Source organism: Geotrypetes seraphini, chromosome 12 (assembly GCF_902459505.1).
Source record: "Geotrypetes seraphini chromosome 12, aGeoSer1.1, whole genome shotgun sequence".
NCBI classification, from domain to species: domain Eukaryota; kingdom Metazoa; phylum Chordata; class Amphibia; order Gymnophiona; family Dermophiidae; genus Geotrypetes; species Geotrypetes seraphini.
In genome coordinates this window covers 76,693,766-76,716,557 of record NC_047095.1, presented here as the reverse complement: position 1 = coordinate 76,716,557, position 22,792 = coordinate 76,693,766, and the positions used below count along the sequence as shown (strand labels likewise).

At 42.7% G+C, this 22,792-nt stretch overlaps 1 protein-coding gene across 4 annotated transcripts in view; it reads left to right on the top strand.

Annotated features, from left to right (window-relative positions):
- SZT2 (SZT2 subunit of KICSTOR complex) overlaps positions 1 to 22,792 on the top strand; it is a 523,775-nt gene that overhangs the window by 14,507 nt on the left and 486,476 nt on the right. For all 4 annotated transcript variants that reach the window (XM_033916162.1, XM_033916160.1, XM_033916161.1 and 1 more), the window contains exons 2-6: positions 4,052 to 4,177; positions 5,185 to 5,358; positions 19,400 to 19,570; positions 20,654 to 20,785; positions 22,404 to 22,566. In XM_033916162.1, the coding sequence (XP_033772053.1) occupies positions 4,052 to 4,177; positions 5,185 to 5,358; positions 19,400 to 19,570; positions 20,654 to 20,785; positions 22,404 to 22,566 (766 nt within the window). The remainder of the gene's footprint in view (positions 1 to 4,051; positions 4,178 to 5,184; positions 5,359 to 19,399; positions 19,571 to 20,653; positions 20,786 to 22,403; positions 22,567 to 22,792) is intronic.

The following is a 22,792-nucleotide window of genomic DNA, read 5'->3' as shown; positions in this document are numbered from 1 at the left end:
ACCCGGCAAAAAGTCCCCATTCCCTTGAAGTGGGAGAAAGGGAGAGATCTTATGGGACATGTGTAGACAACGGCACACCCAGCGCCACGTTCGCCTAGCAGGGGCAAAATTAGGATATTATGCCACCACAAGACGGAGAGCCGGAGCTGTCGCATGTAATAAATAACTAATATGATAAGGGGATAACAAGGACATTTCTATGTCGGTGGCAGAAAAATAAGAGGTACCCCGAAACCAATCATTAATATGTCTCATTTGACATGCCATTGCATATCATTGAATAGTCAATAAGCCAAAGCCCATTAAAAGTCATACGCGGTCTCTTGCCTCCCCAAAGAAACCACTGCAGCCCTCTAGTAAGTTGGACCCGGTGGGTATGAGACAATAAGAGGGGGAGTACCTGAAATCGGTATAGCCATTTTTGAAATAGCACCATATTATACAAGGCTACTCGGCCCGCCACATACAGGGGAAAAATCTGCCAGGTTTGAAGCAATTGCAAGGTATCCCCTAATAACGAGGCTACATTGCAATCATATAAAATGGAAAGGTCACGAGGTAACCGACTCCAAGATACCTGAGGGAGGACTGAGCCCAAGTAAATGGAAAAGCACCCACCCAGGTATCTTGTATAGTAGAGGGAATAGCCAAAACTTTTTAGATTTTTGATAATTAAGCGTAAAACCCGAGTAAAGTTGAAACTCCTCTAATGAATGCTGCAGATGAGTGATAGAACACCGTGGCTGAGTCAAAATAAAAACCAAATCATCCGCAAAGGCTAATGCTTTAACCATCCGAGTCGAAAAAGCAACTCCCATTATGTCTGGGTCTTTAGATATGGTACGTAAAAACGGCTCCAAATAAAGCAGAAAAAGGAGTGGGGATTAAGGACATCCCTGTCTCGTACCCCTGCCAATTGAAAAAGCGGCTGTTGTAACATCGTTGACCAATAGCCGAGCCATCGGGCCCCTATATAAAGTTTTGACTGCCATTGCAAACCAACCAATTACACCTAGATAATCCAATACCTCAAATAAATAATTCCAGTCCACCTGGTCAAACGATCGGGCTGCATCCAAACTAACTAACAACATAGGTATGGGCCATAGTCAATAGTACCATACGAACATTCTGCACCGCCTGCCTGCCTTTAACAAAACCCACCTGTTCTGGTCCTATAAGTCTAGGAAGGAGATTAGAAAGTCTATCTGCCAATAGCTTTGCTAATATTTTCATGTCAACATTAAGTAGCAATATAGGGCAGTAAGCATCAGGAGAAGTGGCATCCTTACCCGGTTTTAAAATAAGCGTTATGAGGGCTTTGTTGGCTCCCGCTGGAAAGCTCCCCCCCCCCCCCCCCACTATAACCTGCTCAGAATAATCTCGGAGAGGGCGACTGATCTGGGAGGACAGCAGTTTGTAAAATTCAGCAGTAAAGCCATCTGGTCCGGGACAGAATAATTCCTCTGAGTCTGGATCACTTTCTGTAATTCTCTAAGGGTGAGTGGTGCATTAAGAGTCTCTACATCTAAGCAGTTAACTTAGGAAGACGGAATCCTCCAAGTAATCCCTCAGAAGTGGACCCCCACCTTGGTCTCATTGTGCATAAAATTTCTGGAAATAGTCTAAGAATATATTGGCTATCTGATCCTATTTGTGATGCATAGTGCCCCTATCATCCTTAAGACCAAAAACAAACCGCTGTCCTTTCGCTCTTTTGGTCAAATAAGCTAATAATTTCCCCAAGCGGTTACCATAACGGTGGTATTTAAACCTCTGATAAAATAACATCTTCATCGTACGTTCCTGTATATGAGTTAAGAGTAGTCTCTATAGTTAATAAGTTTTCCTTAGCCACCGGGGTTGGTCTAGCCGTATACTGATGTTTGGCCACTGCCAATTATCGTTCCAGACGTATAATTCTCCTAGACAACCGACGATTTCGAGCTTTGACATTTGCAATACAATCCACATGTAAGGCTACTTTAGCTGTCTACCAAAATAGTTCCGGTTCAGTTAGATGTTGACCGTTAAAGTCCAAAATTTTTTCCACTTTTGTAACAAAAAATTCCAAAAATGTTCATCTTGAAACAAGTAACCAGGAAAACGCCAACGAGAAGGGCACCGAACACCAAAGCCAACATTGACATCTACCCAAATCAGGGAATGATCCGAAATAACTGAGAGTCCTATTGTAGCTGCATCAATATTAAGAAAAGAGGAGCTAGTGACCAGTATATAATCAATTCTAGAAAGCGTACCATGTGCGCGGGATCTGTGTGTTTAATCACATTCAGTAGTATAAAGCAAGCGCCAAGGGTCAACCAGATCCAGAGCCGCACACAGGTAGGGAATGCCCCGTGTGCTCGACCCCACGGTGAGAGTCCCTGGACTAGACCGGTCACAGCGTCAAGTACCTGATTATAATCTCCTGCAAGAAATACCGGATCAGCCACGCGTTCCAACAGCAGAGCAGCAATGTGTTCAAAGAAAGTGTGATCATGGACATTAGGCGCATATATGTTTAGCAAATAAAAAGAATAAGTACCAACGGTTATATGAAGTAATAAGAATCGGCCCTGGGGGTCTTTCTCCACAAGTCGTGCCTTATAGGGCAGGGATTTGTGAATTAAGACTGCCACCCCAGCCCGTTTCTGAGGAGAAGAGGCTGCATATACATCCCCAACCCAAGACCTTCTCAGCTTAGCATGTTCAAGATCTGTCAAACGAGTTTCTTGCAGACAAACTACATCCGCTTTATGATGTTTAAGCTGTTTAGGATTTTGGTTCTTTTGACAGGAGATGTAATGCCCGACACATTCCAGGACATGATTCGTAAGGTAGTCATTAGTGACATGGGAGATTAATAGAGTCAAAATAACATCTGGTAAATAACGGTTCCATAAAGCTATCCCAGGTTCCCAGCCCTACCCAGGATAGACTGATGTGCAGAATGGCACTTGTTATCAAAATAAAAACATTACGTTGCATGCCCGGAAGATCACCCAACGCAGGAGCAACACTCAAGAATTCATGCAGGCTCCAACCCGTCTCCTCAAGGATGAATAAAACTACCCCCATCTACGCTGAAAGGCGTATACAGCGCTGTACATGCTAACACACAATAGACAGGCCCTGCTCAGAGGAGCTTAGAATCTAATTTAGACAGGACATTTCAGGGTTGGGGAGATTATAATATCAGGGACAGAGCATGACATATTGATTCAGGCAGTCTGTTCCAGGCATACGGCGCCACAAGAAAGAAGGGACGGACTCTGGAGTTGGCAGTGGAAGAGAAGGGTAGAGATAAGAGGGGCTTGCCCGACAAGCGGAGATCTCGTATACCTCAGGAGCCTCTTGTGATGGACACTGCTAAACTCTTTCTGAAAATCCAGATATATCAGCGAACTTGCCCTTATCTACATATTGACAGTTCTCGCTTGGAATTGTATATAGACACCTTGGAAAATGTGGGGAAAAATGTCCAATATAGAGTCACTATCGCCTACTTTTTTCTGTTGGTCATTCATCTCCTTAGGTATCTGAGAATCCTTGTGTGCTTGTTTGGCTACCTTAAAATCATCAGACACAGTCACTCCCCCAGATATTGCTTTTCTTGCAGAGAAGAACTTCACTGATTATATTGTACTGTTTCATTGTACTTTTGTAGCTCAAATGCAACAACTCTGCCATAATCTTCCTTGAATCCTTCCTGATGCTCTGCATAACTTCCACTGTTATGTTTGCCAATTTGTACTGGAGGGATTGGAAGGTTAAGTGATTTGCTAAAGGTCACAGGGAGTGTTGGGGAAGAAGTGGAATTTGAACCTTGGCTTTTCTTGTTCTTAGCCTGTTGCTTTAATTGCTGGGCTTCTGCTCCTCTTCTGTCACATCTGAAGGAGAACTCTGCTCTCTCCAAGCTTGCTTCCTGTGTAAAGGAGCTCTGCCTTTTTCTGGACTTCCTCTTTTACCCTCTTATTGAGTGACTATTGAAGTCTGTATCTGTATTGTGAGATTAATATTATTAATCTGTTTTTCTCTTTTTCCCCAGATAGAGGAGGCAGGGCAAGCATTTCTGTTAATGAAAAAGGATTATCGCATTTCCCGCAATGTTCGTCTTGCATGGTTTCTGTCAAATTTGCACCAAATCATTTCTCCCATGGCAGAATCTGAATTGGTGAGCGTGAAGCATGTACTTTGTTTCCAAATCTCTTTTGCTGACCCACTGGAGTATGATGTACTGGCATCTGATAAGTTAGAAGGTCTTTACTTAAAGCCCCCTTCACAGAAACATTGGTAAAGATGTCGAGGGAGGGTGGAATAGATTATAGGAAAGATATGGGGTTCACTATGTAAAAGAATAATACCTGCATAATGTAAATACACAGTAAAGCAATGAAGCAGGAACACTGCACTCAATGAGCATTGATGAATGGTGCACTGCGACTTGAACATCAATATCTTACATCAATTACTTCATATTTTCTATATTTTCCATCTGTGCCAAGATTTGTTGCTTCAGCCCACTTGTGCACTTCTTGTCGTGTAGGTGAGGAACGGGAAGTTTGAGTCAGTGTATGGGCCTGGCCTATATGTGATCTACAGCTTTAATAGACAGATTAACTCCTAACCCCCCACTTGTCCTCTATGTCTCTTTGATTAGATAGTAAGCTCTATTGAGCAGGGACTGTCTCTTGAATGTTTTAATGTACAGAGCTGTGCATGTCTAGCAGCGCTATAGACGTAATAAGTACTGTGTTTCCCTGAAAATAAGACAGTGTCTTATATTCATTTGGGGCCCAAAAAAGGCACTAGGTTTTATTTTTGGGTAGGGCACGAGAAGGCCGCCAAGCAGCCTCTTGAGTGCTGCTGGCCCGACGTTCCTCTGCAGCAAGGTATTTATAGTCATGGTTGGCGGGGATCGGTTGGGAGGGAAGCATGGAGGGTCAGCGGTGGTTCGACTGCGGGGTGGGGGGAAGTGCGGTTGCTTACGACTAGGGCTTATTTTGGGGGTAGGGCTTATATTAAGGTGTACCCCAAAAATCATGTTAGGGCTTATTTTCGGGGAAACACAGTCGTAGTAGTAGATAGCAGTAGGGGTTAAGCCTATATAGTCAGGATTTTCTTTCCTTCCTTTTCATGTCTGGTTTTTCTCACTTTATTGTCTCCTCTCCTTTTTGGCAGTTGACTTCAGATAAGGAGCTCGACATTATCAGTGTTTTGCCAAATGGATGGCAGATGGATGAGCCTATAGGGCCGAAGCAATACCTGCTGCTGCCGTCTACACAAGTTACATTCCTTGCTCGACAGTACCGCTTTGTTATTGAGTTGGACTTGAGCCCTTCTACAGGGATTGTGGTGAGCTTGGATAAATTCAAAGGGAATTGAACATTTCATCAAATACAGCCACCGCCTAAGTTCTTAACTGCTCTCTATGAACTAACACAGGGGTAGAAATCTATAGCTACTATTATAATAGTGAAATAATTCCTTCCTGATTGCTAAATAGCTGCTGGATTAGCACAGTGTTCATGCTTCTGAAGAGTTCTGAAATAGATGATCATAAGTAGATCTGGGTTTTGAACGGAGCTGGTGAGACAATATGAAAATCTTTGGGCATTTAGAATTCGAAGGGGAGGTATTGGGGTAGAAAGTGTGAAGTTGGGCTCTGAAGGAAAGTATTTGGATGGGAAAGGAATTGAAAGCTATGAAGTGAGTTGAATTCAGTCTGAATTAAAGAGGGCCTGGGATAGGCACATGAGGAAGAGATAATGGTTACTGCGGATGGGCAGACTGGATGGGTCATTTGGCCTTTATCTGCCATCATGTTTTCTATGTAGAATAGATTGCGAGACACCAACATAGCTGAGCAGTTTAAAGCCCAGTGCAGGAGCACTCTTGTCAACTACTTTGCTCTCCAGTCTACTCACATGTGTTTTTGGCGTTGGTGCTTGCTCCGCCCCTGTTTCCATGATGTCAGATGCTGAGCAGTTTAAAGACAGCGCCTAATGACGTGCAGTCGAAGGCGTGCACCTTATAGCGCTCCTTTGCATGATGACTTTGTGGGACAAACATTGGATTGATATTTAGGAGAGACTCCATCTAGATTTGAGATAAGTAATATTACTTGGTTTTAAGACTTATAGTGAGATTTTAGTTGAAATATTATCAAAATGTATTTTTCAATTACAGTGGTATCTTGGTTTAAGAGCATAATTCGTTCCAGAAGCATGCTCTTAAACCAAAACACTCGTATATCAAAGCAACTTTCCGCATAGAAGATAATGGAAACTTGAACAATTCATTCCACGTTCCACCCCCCCCCCCCGAGGCTACCGGCGCTGCTCCATCACCCCCTCCCCCCACTCTAACTGGCATCGCACCCCCCAAACCGGCATCGCAACCCTCCCCCCCGCGAGAACCGCAAAGCACCCCTGTGCTGAAAGCGGCATCCGCCTGCCCTTCCTCCCAAGCACGGTCCTTACCCCTTCTGCTCGTTGTAAGGGTGAATGCGAGCTCCCGCCTCTTGCCTGGGCTGGCCTTGAGCATCTGCGCATGCTCAAGGCCTTCTGGCTCTCGTTCTCTCCAATGCCGGTTCGGGGGGGGGGGGTGCGATGCCGGTTAGAGCGGCGGGGAGGTGCTCGTACACCAGAACATGCTCAGTTTGTGAGGCAAAAGTTTGCTGAGTGTTTTGCTCGTCTTGCAAAACACTCGCAAACCAAGGTTCTACTGTACTTTGATATTTTTTCTTCTATTAGGTAGACTTTTAGAACTCAGTTCCTTTTCTCCAGAACAGACTGTGGTAGATTTTTCTCTTAGAAGGCCTTTGAATTATGATAATTTATTTTTATCTTGATCAGAGTGTATAGATAGAGATGAGTTAGGTTTCAAGTTTATTAAAATTTGATGAAACGCTAATCATAAATTCTAAGCGTTTTAACAATTAAAAATTAAAAAGGGGAACAATTAACATACTTGTTAATGACAAGATGTAACATACATAAAAACAAGAGGAGAGTGGGGGAAACACAGTTTAAAAAGAAAAGAGTACAATTAAAGTTAAAGTCAAAAGGGCAGGGTGGTGAATCATATTAAAAGTTGAACGGGATCAATACAGATATCGGCTAGGGTAGACCCAGAGATCATTTAGCATTCATATGCATCTTTAAAGAGGAAACATTTAAGGTTTCCCTTAAATTTATCTAAATTTTGTTCCACCCTTATATGTAAAGGTAATTGAGTTCCAGATTGTAGGGGTTGTGGTTGTGAATGAAGAAGCCCTACGCGTACTAATGATTTTTAAAGATGGAACGTGAAGAAGGTTCTTGAAGGATCATGAGGAATGAGAAGCTTATGAATGAAGGCAGGTTCTTTGGTGTATAGGGTTTTAAAGGAAATTAAAGCAATTTTATAAGTAATTCGATGAGGAGTTGGTAACCAGTGTGCACTCTTTAGCAGGTGGGTAACATGATCAAATTTCTTCTTGTTCATGATCATTTTTATGGCAATGTTTTGTATTAATTGTAGATGTCGGATATCTTTTTGACAGACACCTTTATATAATGAGTTACAGTAATCGAGCTTGGAAATAACAAGGGAGTGAATTAGGACGTTAAGGGACTGGGGGCCAAGAATGTTTGCTAAGGATCTGATCATTCTGAGCTTGAAAAACAGTTCTTACCAACTGCACTAATCTGAAGGTGGTAGGACAATTTACTGTCAATCATTACACCAAGGATTTTGACTGAACTAACATAAGAATTGCCACTGCTGGGTCAAACCGGTGGTCTATCATGCCCATCAGTCCGCTCATGCGGCGGCCCTCTGGTCAAAGACCAGCGCCCTAACCGAGACCAGCCCTACCTGTGCACGTTCCGGTTCAGCAGGAACTCGTCTAACTTTGTCTTGAATCCCTGGAGGGTGTTCTCCCCTAAGAGCATTCCAGTTTTCTACCACTCTGGGTGAAAAAGAACTTTCTTAATAGGAGATGTTAAGTGAATATTTTCTTTCCATGGAAAGAGAAGACAGTTGGTTTTGGAGGTACTTAATGAGAGCATATTTTCACAGAGCCATTGTCTGATCTTGTTTAATTTTGAGTTGATGAGATTAATGTCATTGGAACTGGATGCGTCAATGGGATGGATAATCTGAATATCATTTGTGTAAGCGGTAAGACTGATAGATTAGCATAAAGTTAGTAAAGGAGCCAAGTAGATATTGAAGAGTAGAGGGAAGAGTATTGATCCTTGTGGGATGCCAAAATTATTTTGGAAAAACATTGATGATGTGTTATTGAAGAATACTACGGAGGTACGATTTGAAAAATAAGAAGAGAACCAGTCAATGATTTGCTCAGAAATTCCAACTTCGGTAAGTCTTTGGAGAAGTAATGAGTGACCTATCGTGTCAAAAGTGACTGAGAGATTTAAAGAAACAAGAATGACAGCTTTGTGCTGGTCCAGAAAGTATTGTATAGAGGTGGTTAGACCTAGTAATGCATGTTCCATGGAATGATTTTTTGTGAAAACCGGTTTGATTGAGGTGAAGAGCTTGAGTTTTGTCAAAGAAATTGGATATCTGGTTAAATACTGTTTTTCAGTTAATTTTGAGAGGAATGGAAGATTTGAGATTGGCCTATAGTTGAGCAGTCCAAGATGCTTTTGATTATAGGATGGATTAAGGAGTGTTTCCAGGCTGATGACATTATTGCTGTGCTAAGGCTTTTGTTAATTCATTTAAGTATGAATGGACCAAAAATGGAAAACTAATGCTTTAAGATAAATGGTGGGGTGGAATCAGAATTTGAGCCTTTAGGGTTTAGAGATTGCATGATGCGCTGAATGTCATTTAAAGAAGGGAGATTGACATTTGAGCATGTAGCACAGAGGTGGTTTGTAGTATTCTCATCTGGATAATGGATGTTTTGAGATTTATTTTTTATTGAATTCCTTATGGTTTGGATTTTTGCTTGAAAAAAGTTTGATAGGTTTTGGGCTGTGGGAAAGGAATTGTTCGTGATCATTTGTTTTTGCTTGAATTGTGTCAGATTTTTTAAAATGGAAAATAGGGCCGAGGAGTTCTTTGCTTTTGAAATACATTTTTTATGATATTTTTTCTTTCCCAGATTAATTGATTGTTTGTAGAATTTTGAGTGTTCATTAAATTTATTAAGATTGGATGGAGTGGGATTTGCTCGCCATTTCCATTCTAAAGAGCATAATTGATGCTTAAGAAGAAGAAGTGATGAAGTGAACCAAGGTTTTTTTTTGGTTTTTGGAAGAGATGATGTGGGTTGAAACAGGGGCAATTTTATCAAGGAGGGAGTGGCAGACCATCCCCCTCTTCTGTTAAACTGTGCTAGCAGTTTTTAGCGATGAGAGCCACGCTGAATGACCTGCGCTGCTCCCGACGCTCATAGGAACTCTATGAGCGTCAGGAGCAGCGTGGCTCCCCGCACTAGAACTGCTAGCGCAGTTTCGTAGAAGAGGGAGCATGTCCCAGATCGTTATTTGTTTCAACGTGGATAAGTGTAAGGTGATGCATGTCAGTAACAAAAATCTTATACAGTGTTCCCCAGGTCGTTTGCGGTCTCGGTCATTCGCAGTGTTTTCCAACCGCAAACCGCCGACAAGGATAGGGCAGCGGGAGAGGCAGGAGAGAGCAGTACTTTTAAAACCAGGGCAGGACTGGAGAGAAAGGGGCTAGTCGGGGATAGGTGGGGGGAAGAGCGGCAGAAGCTTTAAATAAGTGACCTCTGTACCTTCCTCACTTCGGCTGTGGCCTTCAGTCCCGGAGAGCAGAGCGGGCAGAGTTGGTCCTGGAGAGCAGAGCAAGCAGAGCCATGGCGGCAGAAAAAGGAAGGATGAACAGTCTGAGAAGAGTGGGCATTTTAAAATTATAGCCGGCGGCGATAGTGGCTCATGACGGCTGTACTCTGCTGGAGAGCAGAGCACCTTTGCATCTGGTGGCGTCTCGCCTTGCAGCGCGCGGCAGCACTAGGGCTGGAGAGCAGGCACAGAGAGCGGATCGCCAAATGACCAACAGCGCTGGACCCAACGACTAAAAAAAAAACTACGGGGAGCATGTCAAAGCAGTCTCCCCCATGAAAAAACGTATTTGCAGTTTTTCAAGATTTGCGGGGTTCCTGGAACGGAATTCCCGTGAATATCAGGGGAGTACTGTACACGAATATAGGATGTCCGAAGTGGTACTCAGAGAGACCCCCCCCCCCCAAAAAGAGACTTGGGAGTACAGGTCAACAAATCGTTGAAGCCGTCCGTGCAATGTGCGGTGGCGCGAAAAGGGTGAACAGTATGCTAGGAATGATTAAGAAGGGGATCACGAACAGATCGAAGAAGGTTATCATGCCGCTGTACCGAGCCATGGTATGCCTCACCTGGAATACTGCGTCCAGCACTGGTCGCCGTACATGAAGAAAGACACAGTATTACTTGAAAGGGTCCAGAGAAGAGCTACTAAAATGGTAAAGGGGCTGGAGGAGTTGCCGTACAGTGAGAGATTAGAGAAATTGGAGAAAAAAGGAGACTGAGAGGGGACATGATCGAAACATTCAAGATACTGAAGGGAATAGACTTAGTAGATAGACAGGTTGTTCACCGTCTCCAAGGTAGAGAGTATGAGAGGGCACTCTCTAAAGTTAAAAGGGGATAGATTCCTTTCCGTACAAATGTAAGGAAGTTCTTCTTCACCCAGAGGGTGGTAGAAAACTGAAACGCTCTTCCGGAGGCTGTTATAGGGGAAAACACCCTCCAGGGATTCAAGACAAAGTTAGACAAGTTCCTGCTGAACCAGAAGGTACGCAGGTAAGGCTTGTCTCAGTTAGGGCACTGGTCTTTGACCTAAGGGCCACTGTATGAGCAGACTGCTGGGCTCGATGGACCACTGGTCTGACCCAGCAGCGACAATTCTTAAGTTCTTAATGGGCAGACGGAATGGACCATTCAGGTCTTTATCTGCTGTCATTTACTATCCCCCTCTTTTACAAAGCCGCACGGTAACGGCCCCTAAGCCCATAGAGATTTAAAGGGCTTCGGGGCTGTTGCCCTGCGGCATCCGCTAGCGTGGCTTTGTAGAAGAGGGGATATGTTACTATTAATCTGTATTTGGAGGATAATAATACTGATGCAAATACATAGTAGATGATGGCAGATAAAGACCCGAATGGTCCATCCAGTCTGCCCAACCTGATTCAATTTAAATTTTTTTTTTTTTTCCTTCTTAGCTATTTCTGGGCAAGAATCCAAAGCTTTACCCGGTACTGTGCTTGGGATCCAACTGCCAAAATCTCTGTTAAGACTTACTCCAGCCCATCTACACCCTCCCAGCCATTGAAGCCCTCCCCTGCCCATCCTTCACCAAACGGCCAAACACAGACACAGACCGTACAAGTCTGTCCAGTAACTGGCCTAATTCAATATTTAATATTATTTTCTGATTCTAAATCTTCTGTGTTCATCCCACGCTTCTTTGAACTCAGTCACAGTTTTACTCTCCACCACCTCTCTCGGGAGCGCATTCCAGGCATCCACTACCCTCTCCGTAAAGTAGAATTTCCTAACATTGCCCCTGAATCTACCACCTCTCAACCTCAAATTATGTCCTCTGGTTTTACCATTTTCCTTTCTCTGGAAAAGATTTTGTTCTACGTTAATACCCTTTAAGTATTTGAACGTCTGAATCATATCTCCCCTGTCTCTCCTTTCCTCTAGGGTATACATATTCAGGGCTTCCAGTCTCTCCTCATACGTCTTCTGGCGCAAGCCTCCTATCATTTTCGTCGCCCTCCTCTGGACCGCCTCAAGTCTTCTTACGTCTTTCACCAGATACGGTCTCCAAAACTGAACACAATACTCCAAGTGGGGCCTCACCAATGACCTGTACAGGGGCATCAACACCTTCTTCCTTCTACTGACTACGCCTCTCTTTATACAGCCCAGCATCCTTCTGGCAGCAGCCACTGCCTTGTTACACTGTTTGTGTGACAAGGCAGTGGCTGAAATGTGAAATCATTTCTATCATCTATGGATTATAATTTATTGACTTTTTTCCCAGTCGCATGTAAAAGGGCATCATTTAGATCTAGTAGCTTTTTCCTTTAATAAAGATTATTCTCCTAAAATATCCCTAAAGAATGGGCATTGGAGCCCAACAATTTGGCCTGATCACTTTACCTATTTATTTTCATTATTGTGGGAACATTCATTAGCACAAAGATGTTATAATACCCCTGTATCGCTCGATGGTGTATTGCGTTCAATTCTGGTCTCCTTATCTCAAGAAAGATATAATGGTGCTAGAAAAGATTCAAAGAAGAGCAACCAAGATGATAAAAGGGATGGAACTCCTCTCATATGAGGAAAGATTAAAAAGGATAGGACTCTTCAGCTTGGAAAAGAGTCGGCTGAGGGGAGATCTGAATGAAGTCTACAAAATCCTGAGTGGAGTAGAACGGGTACAAGTGGATCAATTTTTCACTCCATCAAAAATTGCAAAGACTAGGGGACACTTGATGAAGTTACAGAGAAATACTTTTAAAACCAATAGGAGGAAATTTTTTTCACTCAGCTCTGGATGTGGTAAGAGCGGATAGCGTAGCTGGTTTTAAGAAAGGTTTGGACAAGTTCCTGGAGGAAAAATCTAGTCTGTTATGGAGAGAGACTTGGGGGAAGCCACTTCATGGAATATTGCTACTTCTTGGGTTTTGGCCAGGTACTAGGGACCTGGATTGGCCACTGTGAGAGACGGGCTACTGGGCTTGATGGACTGTTGGTCTGACCCAATAAGGCTATTCTTATGTTCTTATCACTTAGAATTAAATCAATTAAATCCATAGAATTTTGGAATCAGTATGAACAAATTGATAGATCACAAGACATAAGCGAATTCAATTCACAATGGGAGAATTCTTGCCTAACTTTTTTAGATAAAATAGTTCCTTTACAACACATCATTAAGAAACGTACTCAAAACCTCAATGGATGATTCGATTCAGAGCTACATGAAACTAAATTTTAAAATTAGAAGACTAGAGCGTAAATGGTTAAAAACAGCGAACCAAAACAATCGAGAAATCTGAAGGCAAAAAATATATCATTACAAAAAATGAATAAAGGAAAAACAAAAAAGCCTATTATTCGGCTAAAATTGGGTCCTAATACAAAAAAATAGTTTGATTTAGTATCTAATATTTTTAAAACTACTTCATTGACACAATCATCACACTTTTTGCTTCCATTATCTGAGGATTTAGCTTATCATTTTAATTCAAAAATTATCAACTTAAGAACACTATGCACTAGCGTTAACGCACGCACCAGATTAGCACATGCTACCCAAAAAACTACCGTCTGCTCAAGAGGAGACGGTAGCGGCTAGCAGGTGGGGCAGTTTAGCACATGCTATTCTGCGCGTAAAAGGAGCCCTATGTATTCATCTGAAATTCAGTTGTGGTCACCCATTCCTGATGCAGTTCTGGAAAGATTATATAGTAAATATGGGAAATCATTTAGTCATCTTGATCATTTATTCGGTTGGTTATCTTATATGCTGGAAAAAGGTACTTTTCCTTCATATATTAATTACACCAGTAGTTAAAAATCCAAAAGATTCATTCTCTGGTTAATAATTACAGACCAATAACCTTGATTCATTTTTTTGTTAAAAACATAGAAACATAGAAACATGATGGCAGATAAAGGCCAAATCGACCATCTAATCTGTCCGTCCATAGTAACCATTATCATTCTGTCTCCGAGAGATCCAACGTGCCTATCCCAGGCCCTTTAGGATTCAGACACTGTCTCTATCTCCACCACCTCTACCAGGAGACTGTTCCACACAGCTACCACACCTCTTGACTTCATCCTATACCCTCTCATTCCAGAGCTTTCTTTCAATTGAAAGAGACTCAACTCATGCACATTTATGCCATGTAGGTATTTAAAAGTCTCTATCCCTCTCCTGCCTTTCCTTTATTGTACACATATTTAGATCTTTAAGTCTGTCCCCATCATAAAGACCACACACCATTTTAGTAGCCTTCCTCTGGACCGACTCCATCCTTTTTATATCTTTTTGAAGGTGCGGCCTACAGAATTGTTCACAATATTCTAAATGAGGTCTCACCAGAGTCTTATACAGAGGCATCAATACCTCTTTTTTCTACTGGCCATACCTCTCCCTATGCAACCTAGCACCCTTCTAGCTTTCGTCGTCACCTTTTCAACCTGTTTGGCCACCTTAAGATCATCACATACAATCCCACCCAAGTCCTGCTCTTCTGTCATGTCCATAAGCTCTTCACTCTCTAATCTGTACCATTTCCTAAGGTTTTTGCAGCCCAAATGCATGACCTTGCATTTCTTAGCATTAAATTTTATTTGCCATTCCCAGCTATTGAATTATTTAGAATCCCATTTGCATGAATCTCTGTCGGGTTATCATCCTCTGTTTAGTACAGAAACAGTGATAGCTACCATTTTAGACTTTGGGTACAATTTGTTAAGCAAAGGTTCCAATGTGCTGATCATGCAGTTTGATCTGAGCAGCACTTTTGATTTGGTGAATCATGCAAAACTATTGGAATGTTTGGAAGCGATTGGTATACATGAAGGAGTTTACAATTGGTTTGAAGGATTTCCATCCACCCGTTTGTATCAGGTTAAATTTAATAATGAATTTTCAGGAAAATGGAGGAGTCCTTGTGGTGGTCCGCAGGGCTCCCCACTTTCCCCTTTATTATTCAATGTGTATTTGTCCTCTCTGGGTGTAAAACTGACTTCTTTGGAGATAAAATTATTCAGCTACGTAGATGATATCGCTATCATCCTACCTTTTTCTCAAACAATTTCACATATCAGAAATAAGGTAGAGGAGATATTGAAGCTTGATTGTCAGAATTTAAATTAAAATTAAACCCGGAAAAACAAAATTCTTTCTTGAATCTTCAGATCAAAGTCCTACTGAAACATCTTTGTTATTAAACAATGTCACATACCCAGTACAATCCACCATTAAAATATTGGATGTCATCTTAGATCAGAATTTAACTAGGCAAAACCAAGTTGATGTACTAGTGTGGAAAGTCTTCTACACATTATGGAAGCTACATAGTATAAGATCCTACTTTGATATTGCATCATTTAAATTACTGGTCTAATCTTTAATGTTGAGCCAACTGGACTGTATTTGACAGGTACAGAAAAGAATTTATCTAGGCTGCGAATAATCCAGAATGCTGCGGTCCGCTTGATTTATGGTTTGAGGAAGTTCGACCACGTGACCCTCTTCTACCGGGAACTTCACTGGCTGCCCGTTGAGGCCTGAGTTAAATTTAAATTTGGCTGTCTCTGCTTTAAAGTTCTGTTGGTCTGGCACCTGTCTAACTGATTCATTTTCTACTGTCCAGTCCAAACGTACACAAAGCTCCCATGGTCTTTTGTAACTTTCCATCAGTAAAGGATTGTTGCTATAAAAGATACCATCAGCGTCTCCTTTCTTACCAGACAGCCCTTTCAGATATGGATTTGAAACCCCTGTTATTAAGTTTGGTGTTGTATTGCCATCTCAGGAAGCAATTGAAGACATATTTGTTTCTCAATTAATCAATTTTTGACTTATTTGGTATATTTTATTTTCTAACCTTTTGTTAACCGCATAGAACTTACCGGTTATGCAGAATAGAAATTGTTTAATATGTTATATAAAGCACGGACTGAGTGAGGTTTGGAAAAGTGCTCTTCAATTCGTGTCCTCTAGATTTACTGCTTCTCCGTCTCTGGAAGAGGTACGATTGTATATTAATACCTTTCAACTAGAGAATGACACGGTGACAAAATTCATCACCGTTCCCGTCCCCGCGGATAACCGCAGGAAACCATCTTCATGTCATTCTTTAAGGAGAGAGGGAAGAATCAGAGTATGAATGGCCACAACCACTGACCCGCAAGCTTTGCTTTGAAGAATGCTGGTGTAGAAGGACCGAGGTTGAAATAGACACTAGAAAATGACATGGGATTATTTCCCGCGGTTATCTGCAGGGACGGGAATGGTGATGAATTTTGTCACCGTGTCATTCTCTACTTTCAACTATTTAAATGTCTGGATCATATCTTCCCTTTCCCTCATATCTTTCAGCACAAACTCTTACCATTTTTGTTGCTTTTCTTTAAATCGCTTCTAGTCTTTTTACATCCTTAGCAAGATATGGCCTCCAAAACTGAACACAGTTTTCCAAGTGGACCTCACCAACTATTTGTACAGGGCCATTAACACATCCTTTCTTTTGCTGGTGTAATACTCTACCTATTGAAGGGGAGGAGAGTTGATTATTATGTGTTAAAAAAATTTTCAGAGACTAAAAACATGTTCAGGATGCAAAAGTTTGTTGATTTAGAACATAAGAACTGCCGCTGCTGGGTCAAACCAGTGGTCCATCGTGCCCAGCAGTCTGCTCCCATGGTGGCCCCCAGGTCAAAGACCAGCGCCCTAACCGAGATCAGTCCTATCTGCGTATGTTCTAGTTCCACAGGAACTTGTCTAACTTTGTCTTGAATCCCTGGATGGTGTTTTCCCCTACGACAGCCTCCGGAAGAGCATTCCAGTTTTCCACCACTCTCTGGGTGAAAAAGAACTTCCTTACGTTTGTACGGAATCTATCCCCTTTTAACTTTAGAAAGTGCCCTCTCGTTCTCCCTACCATGGAGAGGGTGAACAACCTGTCTTTATAGAAACATAGAAACATAGAAAAATGACGGCAGAAAAGGGCCAAAGCCCATCAAGTCTGCCCACTCCAGTGACCCTTCCCCCATGAGTTTGCTCACCAACCTCCTGCCCTTATCTCATTAGAGATCCCACATGAATATCCCATTTATTTTTGAAATCTGCAGAGTCTATTCCCTTCATTATCTTGAAGGTTTCGATCATGTCCCGTCTGTCTCCTCTTTTCTTTGATTTTGTGTTTATATTTGGTTATTAGTATTACCGTATTTTTCGCTCCATAAGACGCACCTGACCATAAGACGCACCCTAGATTTAGAGGAGGAAAACAAGAAAAAAACCCATTCTGAGCCAAATTCTCCCTGCCAGTCTCTGCACCAAACCCCACACTCCTTGCCAGGCTCTGTACCCTGTCCCCCCTCTTGTGGTCCAGTGGTAGGCTGGGACAGGGCAGTGCCTAGTGGCTGGCAGGCAGGGATTGATTTATGGCATGAGGAAATATGATCATGTCACACCCTTTTATTGTGAATTGCATTGGTTGCCTATGGAAGCTTGGGTGTTGTTTAAGTTAGGCTGTTTCTGCTATAAGGCTGTTTATGGTACAGCTCCTTTTTAGCTGGCCAACAGATTTTCTTTGGCTTCATACAAACACAGTAGAAGAACTCATCCTTTGTTTAATTTTCCATCTGTCCAGGGTTGTAGGAGTAAGAAATTTCTTAAGCATACTTTGGCATCTCAGGCAACTCTTCATGACAAAGAATTTCAAACATTACTTCTCACAACCCGTTTTTACAGACATTTTAGAAGACAATTGAAGAACTATCTTTTTTCTAAGCATTTGACTGACTAACTAACCATCTTATTTTATGTAATTTGCTTACTTTTAAAGTAAGATATTAGATGACGGCAGATAAAGACCCGAATGGTCCATCCAGTCTGCCCAACCTGATTCAATTTAAATGTTTTAAATTTTTTCTTCTTAGCTATTTCTGGGCAAGAATCCAAAGCTCTACCCGGTACTGTGCTTGGGTTCCAACTGCCAAAATCTCCATTAAAACCTACTCCAGCCCATCTAAACCCTCCCAGCCATTGAAGCCCTCTCCAACCCATCCTCCCCCAAATGGCCATATACAAACCCAGACCATGCAAGTTTGCCCAATACTGGCCTTAGTTCAATATTTAATATTATTTTCTGATTCTAAATCTTCTGTGTTCATCCCACACTTCTTTGAACTCCATCACCATTTTCCTCTCCACCACCTCCATTCCAGGCATCCACCACCCTCTCCGTAAAGTAGAATTTCCTAATGTTGCCTTTGAATCTACCACCCTTCAACCTCAAATTATGAACTTCTGGTTACGCGGTTAATAAGCACAATGTTATGCTATGTTAGGGACAGGGCACAGGGCAGGCAGCAAAATCTTTCTGTTTCCTGCTCAGCTTTGGAAAATGCACATCTCTAATACCTTTATATTTTTATTTCCTCTTTTAAAAAAAAAATTTTTAAGCAATTCACATGTCCAGCACAAGGCCTCTTGCCTCAGCTGCACATTTGTTGTAAATTTAAATTAGTGATTAATTTACTGTAATTCCGGCAGGAGGGCCCCCTTCCCCAGTATCTTTCTGCAGGACACCCCACCCCTTCGGTACTTTTATGCAATCCTGGTGGTTCAGTGGTGCATTGGCAGCCTCCCCTGCTGGACGGCTGCCCGAGTCCCTATCTGTTGCGGCAGTGAGTCCCCATCTGTTGCTGCTGCTCGAATAGTGCCATCAGCTCCTGCGAATCTCATGAGAACCAACATCACCATTCTGGCGGCAGTGCAGGACCAGGCAGATGCGCTCAGGGCTCGTGCCTACCTTTCACTTCTGCGGCAGATGGGGGAGCCTGCCGATGCAGCGCTGGACCGAGCTGACGACACCATTCGGGCAGTGGCATGGGACCAGGTAGGCATGCTCAAGGCTCGTTCTTGCCTCTCACTGCCGTGGCAGATGGGGATTCAGGCGTCCGTCCAGCAGGGGAGCCTGCCGATGCAGCGCTGGACCACCAGGATTACTTAAAGGTTCAGGCTGGGGGGTGGTGTACTGTATTTTTGCTAATTGTTATCTGCTTTGACATACATGGGAAAAGCAGTCTATAAGATACTAAATATGAAGAAAGATACAGATTGCTGAGGAAACCCTATCCCATCCCAAATCACTTACACAAGCCTAAGCCAGGGATCCCGAAACATTTCCTGGGATGAATCCCAAAGGGCATTTCAGATCATTGAGGAGGTCAGTGTGGGGACTTGCTTCTGCAGAGGGGGGTGGGGAGAACTCTTCTTAAAGGGAGGTTCAGCCAAGGATGCTGGGCTAGAAAAAGGAGCAAATCATCAAGCCAAATGTAGAAGGGATTGGCTTTCTATGGCCGCTGAATCTCATAGGGAGCAACCACTTTTTGAGCTGCTTCTGGGAGGCCATTGCCAAGAAAGCTCATGCTCTGATTTGAGCTCTCCCAGATTCTTCACTGTGGCAGTCACCACTTCCTTTGATGAAAGACTGCAGGATGGTTGAGAGGTGCCAGTTTGCATTAACCTTATGAAGAAATGTCAGCATTTTGTTTAGCTATCTATCATTTGCTTTGCCACAATTCCTCTAACACCTAATGTTATGCTTGTTAAGGATGATTCAACAGGGGAGATAATATTTGATGAAGTCTTCCATGCCTTGTCACGCTGTTTAAATGGACTGATCCGTCCTTTTCGCATCCCAGGCTCCGACATAGTGTATCAGCCAGAGATCTTTGTCACTATCCAAGCCTACTCTTCCATCATTGGACTACAATCCCACCAGGTACTGCTAGCCCTTGTTTTGATCCATCACACCTGAATTTCTTGGGTTTGGACTTCTGGCACTATAAGGACACCAAGCTTCTTATTACATACACAGCAAGTGTCTGCATGAAAAGAGAGGAACAAGGATCTTAGAAACCTGCTCAGTGTGTTCTGGAAATGAAATATGTCTGAGACTTATCAGTTCCACATTTCAGTAATTAATCCTGAAAAACCTCTTTCATGCACAGTGCACATACAGAGTACTAAACTGAGGGAAGATGTGATTAAAGTCTAGAAAATCCTGAGTGGATTAGAAAAGGTACAAGTGGATCAATTTTTTTTACTCCGTCAAAAATTACAAAGACTAGGGGACACTCGATGAAGTTACAGGGAAATACTTTTATAACCAATATTTATTTATTTATTTTGATTTCTATCCCGTCCTCCCAGTAGCGCAGAACGGGTTACAAGCCAACATTCACAATGGAAAACATTTTGGACAGTACGAGACTATACAGCAACTTAAGTACAGGAGAGTGCAGAAAGGAGAGGGAATATAAGGGGGTCAAGGGGTAGTTTGAAGTTAGAATTTCAATTGAAGAGGAGGGTCTTTACTGCTTTCCGGAAGGCCATCAGAGAGTTCTGTAGTCTGATTTGTGGGGGAAGTTGGTTCCAGAGATGGGGGATGAGCGTTTCTGACAGGAGAGACCTTCCTGGGGGGATACATAGGTGTTTCTCTGTTTCAGAGTGGAGGAGGCGGGTGGGGGTGTATAGGTGTCTCTCTTATAATGTGATACACAGACAAATCTACTTGTAAAAGGTCAGAAAGTTGAAAAAAATTCTAAATTTCACAAGTGGTTCCAAACTGTTTCCCATCACTGTACCTTACCATATCCCTCTAACCTCCCCTAGTCCTTTGCGCTTACATCGGGTGGGAAGGAACCCATGCGTGTGTGATAAGGCTTCAGATTAATCCAGAACAATGAGTAGCATTCATTCAGGGCTCGGTCAGATGATATCACTTTGGACAGTGACTCTTCGTTTTGACACATGCTGTTGCTGCTCTCATAGTAACAGGTGCTTCCTTGTGTCTGTGACTCAGGTGCTGATCCAGGGCTGTCAGCTAGATGGATTTAGCCTGGAGGATTTTCTCCATCATATTTACACACAGTTGGGTCAGTTTGAGAGCAGAGTGGCTGAAATGTTGCAGCAACAGTATGAATCGAACAGCCAGGTGAGTTCTGATGGGAGCTGGGGCTTGAAGACATTGATGGGGAAATGGGAGGCATGGAGTAAGAAGAATTATGGATGAAAACAATGCTGAAATAAACAATAAGGCTTACTGGTAAAAGTACATTTTTGGAGACCAGCCAATAAGCAAAATTTTAATTGCACGATTAATTGCATAAAGCGCCTCCTCACATGTGCAGTATATAGGTAGCAGATGTAAATTTTCAAAACTGACACATTTCAGTTCAGTTGTCCCAAAGAAAGGAGGTTTATCAAATCCCATTACTCCCCCCCCATACACACCTATTAAACTACACTAAACTAATTAATTTTACTCTTGTCTGGTGATTTTTATATTTCTAATCCGCATCTTTGGTTTTGCTTCCCTGTGCTCTGAACTCTGTTTCCAGGGCCTCCTGTCTATTCACTCTTTTCTTCTCCTCTTCACTTCCTGCCTTATAGCCAACTTTCACAATCAACTTTTCTTCCATTTTTTTTTTCTCCTTTCAAATCTGTCTTTTCCCGGGCACCATCATCTCTTTCCTCCTTCTCTGGGCACCCTCTCTCTCCCCACTATTTCTCTCCTCTCCTCTGTTTCCATTTCCCTTATTTTTTCCATCTCCCATTTCTAGCATCTGGCCCTTACAAATATCCCCCAGTGCACCTCTTTCTCTCAGCAACTCTTCCTGTGCTCTTGAACCCTCCTTCCTGGGTCCAGAGTCTTTCTTTCTCTCCTTTGGCAAATCCTCATCTCTCTCCTCCTCTTCCTCCTCCCTCCCCCCACGGTCTGGTATCTCTTAAGTCCTTTCCTCAGACATTGTATGCACTGCCAGCAGTGCCAGTGATTAAGGCAAAGCGCTGCCAGCCGGCTCCAGTTTCTCTCTCTATACCAAGGCCCAGCTACATAGGAACAGGAAGCAACATCAGCTGATGTAACTTCCTGTTCCCACAAAGGCAGGATACGCTAGAGAGAGACACTCTGGAGTCAACCAGGTAGCTGGCAATACTCTGCCTTCATCGCTGACACTGCTGGTGGTGTATGGAAGGTTGGGAGGGGGGGAGAGAGAAGAAGGGACTCGAGAAAAATACCAGACTGCTATTGCAGCAGCAAAAGATGGATCGAGGAGGTAGGGGAACGTTATGGTTAACGAAGGAAGACCTATGTTAATGTGTGTTACAATTCTTAACACGTTAATTGTTTTATTGACATGTTAAATGTTCAACCCTAGTTTTTTATCAAATATGTTTATTGAGCTCAGCAGGAAAGAAAAACATAACTGGAAACCTGATACAGAATAGCTCAATTTCAACAAATATAAGGCAACCCCACCTCACCTTTTTGGGTTCTTTACCTTGTAGAGCTAAATGGTGCAGGTGTATAGAAGTGCTGATTGTATTGAATTATAGTTATGGTTTTGTATCCGTATCCAGCATGAAAATAAGTAAAGTTGCCTTAAAATAGCTGCATAAATAAGTAGCTCTCTTGTAGCTGTCAGCACTTTGTAGTCTTCCATCATTTTAGCATGGAACAGACTAGCATGGGAGAGTATGGGGGTGTATCAGCGTTGTTGGTTTTCCAGTTACAGTAACTATGGTTCAGTGTTGTGTGTTTTGAGTTTCAGGTCCTCCCATGCCCTCTTAATGAGGACAGTCCTACAGATTACACAGGAACATCTGGAGATAAAAAGCTGGGCGTGTCCATAGTGACAGCGGACATAGGGCTGGTCAGCATGATTCGCCAGGGAATCCTGGCGTTGCAGTTACTTCCTGCTAATTCCAGTGCAGGTCAGTGCTTTTTCATATGGTCTCTCTCAGGCATGCACTATATCGGGGTATTTGCCCCGGGGGGTTGGGGTGCATCTTGTAAGAGTGCAGTGCAGCTTAGTGCTGATATACGGGGTGAGGGGATGGGGTCAGTAATGTAAGGTGGGCTGGGTTTTTGTGCTTAGTAATAATGGCAAGGCAGCTGAGGCATGGTGTGCAGAGGTATTGGTCACCAGGGTATTTAACT